This window comes from Penaeus chinensis, chromosome 29 (genome assembly GCF_019202785.1).
Source record: "Penaeus chinensis breed Huanghai No. 1 chromosome 29, ASM1920278v2, whole genome shotgun sequence".
Taxonomy (NCBI): Eukaryota; Metazoa; Arthropoda; class Malacostraca; order Decapoda; family Penaeidae; genus Penaeus; species Penaeus chinensis.
In genome coordinates, this window is record NC_061847.1 from 27,268,868 (window position 1) to 27,273,867 (window position 5,000).

The 5,000-nt window shown below is 42.2% G+C and overlaps 1 protein-coding gene across 5 annotated transcripts in view; it reads right to left on the reverse strand.

Annotated features, from left to right (window-relative positions):
- LOC125040681 (para-nitrobenzyl esterase-like) overlaps window positions 1–5,000 on the reverse strand; it is a 48,587-nt gene that overhangs the window by 11,736 nt on the left and 31,851 nt on the right. For all 5 annotated transcript variants that reach the window (XM_047635363.1, XM_047635366.1, XM_047635362.1 and 2 more), the window contains 5 exons: window positions 4,703–4,850; window positions 2,957–3,142; window positions 2,252–2,448; window positions 1,765–1,930; window positions 802–989 (listed from right to left, as the gene is read on the reverse strand). In XM_047635363.1, coding sequence (XP_047491319.1) covers window positions 802–989; window positions 1,765–1,930; window positions 2,252–2,448; window positions 2,957–3,142; window positions 4,703–4,850 — 885 coding nt within the window. The remainder of the gene's footprint in view (window positions 1–801; window positions 990–1,764; window positions 1,931–2,251; window positions 2,449–2,956; window positions 3,143–4,702; window positions 4,851–5,000) is intronic.

A 5,000-nucleotide genomic window follows, 5' to 3' on the forward strand; every position in this document is an offset into this window, starting at 1 on the left:
TAAAAGAAAACGTATAATGAACAAAACCGACATCCTCTTATATCTATTAATAAAATTCAGTGAAATGCAGGTCACGCAAAAAAAAAAAAAAGCATAAATCCCTCATTAATTAAATAAATCCCAGGCATAAATCCCTTACTAATTAAATAAATCTCCGGGAAAAAATGAAGTGATATCGCTAATGCTGCCATTAACATGAATTAAGTAATTATCTCTTTCTTTTTCTTAGTTGATTTACTTTATCGAATTTCCTTTCTCTCTTTCATTTACATTAATCTGTTCTTCTCTCTTTCATTTCTTTCCTTTTCATGATTTTTTTCCCGTTTATCCTTTCCTCTCCTTTTTGTTTTTCATCTTTCCCTATCTCCTCTTTCATCAGAACTTTCTTCTGTTTCTTTATCCCTTCTGTTTGTAAATATCATTGTTTGTTACATTTTCTTTCCTTATATTTGCTATTTTTTCTGTCCTGTTCGTACTTTTTATCAAACCTATCCTCCCTTATCCTATCTCCCTCTTCATCATCCTCCCCCCCCTCCATCAATCTCCTATCCTCCCTTCTCCTATCTCCCTCTTTATCACCCTTCCTCCTCCCCTCCTCAATCTCCTATCCTCCCTTATCCTATCTCCCTCTTCATCATCCTCCCCTCCTCCCCTCCATTACCCCATATTCCCTCCATTTATCTCCTATCCTCCCTTATCCTATCTCCCTCTTCATCCTCCTTCCCTCCTCCCCTCCATTACCCCATATTCCCTCCATCAATCTCCTATCCTCCCTCACCCTATCCCTCCTCCCTTCCTCACCTTCACAATCTCAAGAACCAAGTCGCTCCTGCTTCCTCGCGGCGCTTTGTCCAGATACGCATATTCAACCATCCTATTCACAGCAGGATAGTTGATGCCTGCGAGCGAGGTCAGGAGAGGCACCAGGATCTCGTGGCCGTAGCGAGCGAGGTCATCGTAGGTCATGTGGGTGATCTCGCGTTTTATATCTGGGGGGAGGAGGAAGAAGAATATATATATATATATATATATATATATATATATATATATATATATACATATACATACGTAAATATATACATACATACATACACACACACACACACATACACACACACACACACACACACACATACACACATATATACACATACACATACACACATACACACACATACACATACACACACACACACACACACACACACACACACACACACACACACATATATATATATATATATATATATATATATATTCATATATATTCATACACACACACACACACACACACACACACACACACACACACACACACATATATATATATATATATATATATATATTTATATATATTCATACACACACACACACACACACACACACACACACACACACATATATATATATATATATATATATATATATATATATATATATATATATATATATATATATATTTATATTCATATATATTCATATACACACACACACACACATTTTCACACACACACACACACACACACACACACACACACACACACACACACACACACATATATATATTCATATATATTCATATATATGCATACACAAACACACACACACACACACACACACACACACATATATATATATATATATATAAATATATATATATATATTCATATATATTCATATATATACACATGCACACACACACACACACACACAAAGCAACACAGGCACAGCAAGAAGCGATCCTCCTTCGCCCTGGCAACCCACAGAGCATGACGGATCCGTCGGTGTCGGAGAGACCCATCAGGACGGGGATCCTCCTGTTGGCGTTCTCCCTGATGGACCTGAAGGGCTCCAAGGGCACCATCATCTTGCCGTCGTCCTGCAGGAAGGCGTCGATCACAGGGCCGAAGAGGTAGTTGGGATTTCCTTCCTGTGACGGCGAGAACATTGGCGAGTGATTCAGTTTTCCCACGAGGTTGCGAGGGAGGAATTTCCCACGAGGATGCGAGTGATAAATGATGAATTTCGTTTGTTCTAATTGTTGTATGGGGTTAAAGAAAGGTTTGCTGAACTTCATTTTACAAGGAAATACAAACGAAAATGATAATAAGAATAAAAAGTAATACAAAGCAAAACTGACAATGAAGATAACGAAAAAAAAGCACAAACGAAAATGATAATAAACATAATAAACACACATACGAAAATGACACCAAAAAAAGCGAAATAAAAAGCAAAACCATTCGATCACCTCAATGAGCCTCTCGACCCCCTTCACGATCTGGTTCACGTCCTTGACCGAGAGGCAGTCCAGCAGGAAGGAGGAGCCAGACACGAGGCCGCAGCCCAGGTGTTCTGCCAGCCGCCGCGCCGCCGCCCGCGGACGCCGGCACAACGCCCACGGAGCGAGGTTGGAGCCCGAGAGGAGGATCACCTGCTGGAACGGGCCTGCGGGTTCAGAGGGACGGTTTCAGGAGGACTGTTTAGGAGGATGTTTAGTAGGTCTTGTCAGAGAGGTCTTTTCAGATGGTCTTTTAGAAGGACTTTATAGGATATTTTCAGAAGGATTTTTGAGATTTTTTTGTGCCTTTTCATAGGGACCTTAGAAAAAAATCCGGATTTTTTTAAAGGACTTTTCAGAAGGATTTTAAAAGATGTTTTCTGAGGGATTTTTAAAAGGAATTTTTAGGAGGACATTTCAGAAGGATTTTTTGGATATTTTAAAAGGCCTTTTCAGAGGGACTTTTAAAAAATCGGGATTTCCAAATGACTTTTCAGAAAGATTTTTAGGGGTCTTTTTTGGCCCTTTCAGAGGGACTTTTGTTCCCATCCTCTTCCCTCCCTCACCCTCACACCCTCCCCCACCCTCTCCCACTCTCCCCCCCTCTCCCTCTCCTCTTCCACCACTCCCCTCCCTCACCCTCACCCTCACCCCCGCCACCTCTCCCCCCCTCACCCTGGCCCCTCGGATGCACGAGGTGGTAGGCGACGGAGGCGGCGCCGGCGGAGTGCCCCAGCAGCGTGACCCTCTTGAGGTCGCCGCCGAACTTGTCGATGTTCTCCGCCACCCACTGGAGCGCCAAGGACTGGTCTCGCAGCCCGAGGTTTCCGGGGAGGATCGCGTCTTCCCATGACAGGAAGCCTGATGCACGCAAGAGAAAGAAGGAGAAAAAAAATTAGTTTTTAACGTAGAAGGAGAAACGTGTGAGATGATTAAAAAAAAAAACGAGAAAAATGAGAGATAATAACGTAATAGAGAGAAAAGGGTGAGATAATATCGTGATGAGAGAGAAAGATTAAAGATTTTTGTTTGAAAAAGGAGAAAAATGGGAGATGATCATACAAAAAAGAAAAGAAAAAAAACACAAAAAAGTGAGAAATAATAACGTAAAAAAAGAAAATAGGCATTAATAACATGAAAAAGAAAGAACATGAGATACAGCAACATAAAAAAGAGAGAAATGCGAGTCAATAACACAAAGGAGAGAAAAAAAAAGAAGAGAGAAGAATACGAAAAAAAAATAACGTAATAAAAAATGAGAGATGATAGCTTTAACTTCAAAGTAACAGCTGACGGAATTTTACGCAATCAGCGATTTTTGTGAAAGTGTGGGCCCGGGAAGGAAAACTCTTCCGTAACGTATTTCATTTTTAAATCAATAAAGTGTTTTTCCGGCTACCTTATTGTCGAGATTTTTCTCTCTTTCTTTATAGTTCCGTGATTTTGGATGAAAATGTAAGATCTGAGAGAGAGAGAGAGAGAGAGAGAGAGAGAGAGAGAGAGAGAGAGAGAGAGAGAGAGAGAGAGAGAGAGAGAGAGAGAGAGAGGGAGAGAGAGAGAGAGAGAGAGAGAGAGAACGAGATCGAGATAGATAAACAGATAAAGAGAGAGAGAGAGAGAGAGAGAGAGAGAGAGAGAGAGAGAGAGCGAGAGAGAGAACGAGATCGAGATAGATAAACAGATAAAGAGAGAGAGAGAGAGAGAGAGAGAGAGAGAGAGAGAGAGAGAGAGAGAGATAGATAGATAGATAGATAGATAGATAGATAGAGAGAGAAACGTGTGGGATATCAGCTGGAAAACCCTGAGATTAGAATCACAAGGTAGCGAGGTATTGGCTTCGTACTGAAGAGAAGCCTCTTCATGTTGCGAAAGGTTCGGGAGAAGTACTGTTGCTAGGGAATTAAAAAGGGGAAAAGGTGAGAGAGGAAAAGAGAGCGAGATGAGGGAGAAAGTTAAGAATGATGGCGGTAAACAGTTTAGTTTCTCTCTCTCTCTCTCTCATTCTCTTTTTCTTTCTCCCCTCTCTCTCTCTCTCTCTTTCTCTCTCTCTCTCTCTCTTTCTCTCTCTCTCTCTCTCTCTCTCTCTCTCTCTCTCTCTCTCTCTCTCTCTCTCTCTCTCTCTCTCTCCCTTCCTTCCTCCTCCTCTCTCTCTCTCTCTCTCTCTCTCTCTCTCTCTCTCTCTCTCTCTCTCTCTCTCTCTCTCTCTCCCTCCCCCCTCTCTCTCTCTCCCCCTCTCTCTCTCTCTCTCTCTTTCTCTCTCTCTCTCGCCACACACACACACACAAACAAACACACACACACACAAACAAACACACACACACACACACACACACACACACACACATACACACACACACACACACACACACACACACACACACACACACACACACACCCGTTTGAGCCCTAACCGTCCCTCACCGAAAGCATTCGTACGATAATTAACCGAGACAACGATGACGTCAACGGCAGCGAGGTCTTGGCCGGGGAAGCGGGAGGGTGATGACGTCACAAACATCTCCCCCTCCAACACCACCACAACAGGATACGCTCGGAACCCTCGCGCTGGCTGTAGTAAATAAAAGGAAGATACGGGAATAATTACGAGAGGGAATACATAGAGGGATCAATTAGGAAATACAAAATAAGAACGTTATCGGTGATTGACGATGACATTGTGGTTCATGGCGTAGGGTTGGTTATGCTTGTGAATTATTGG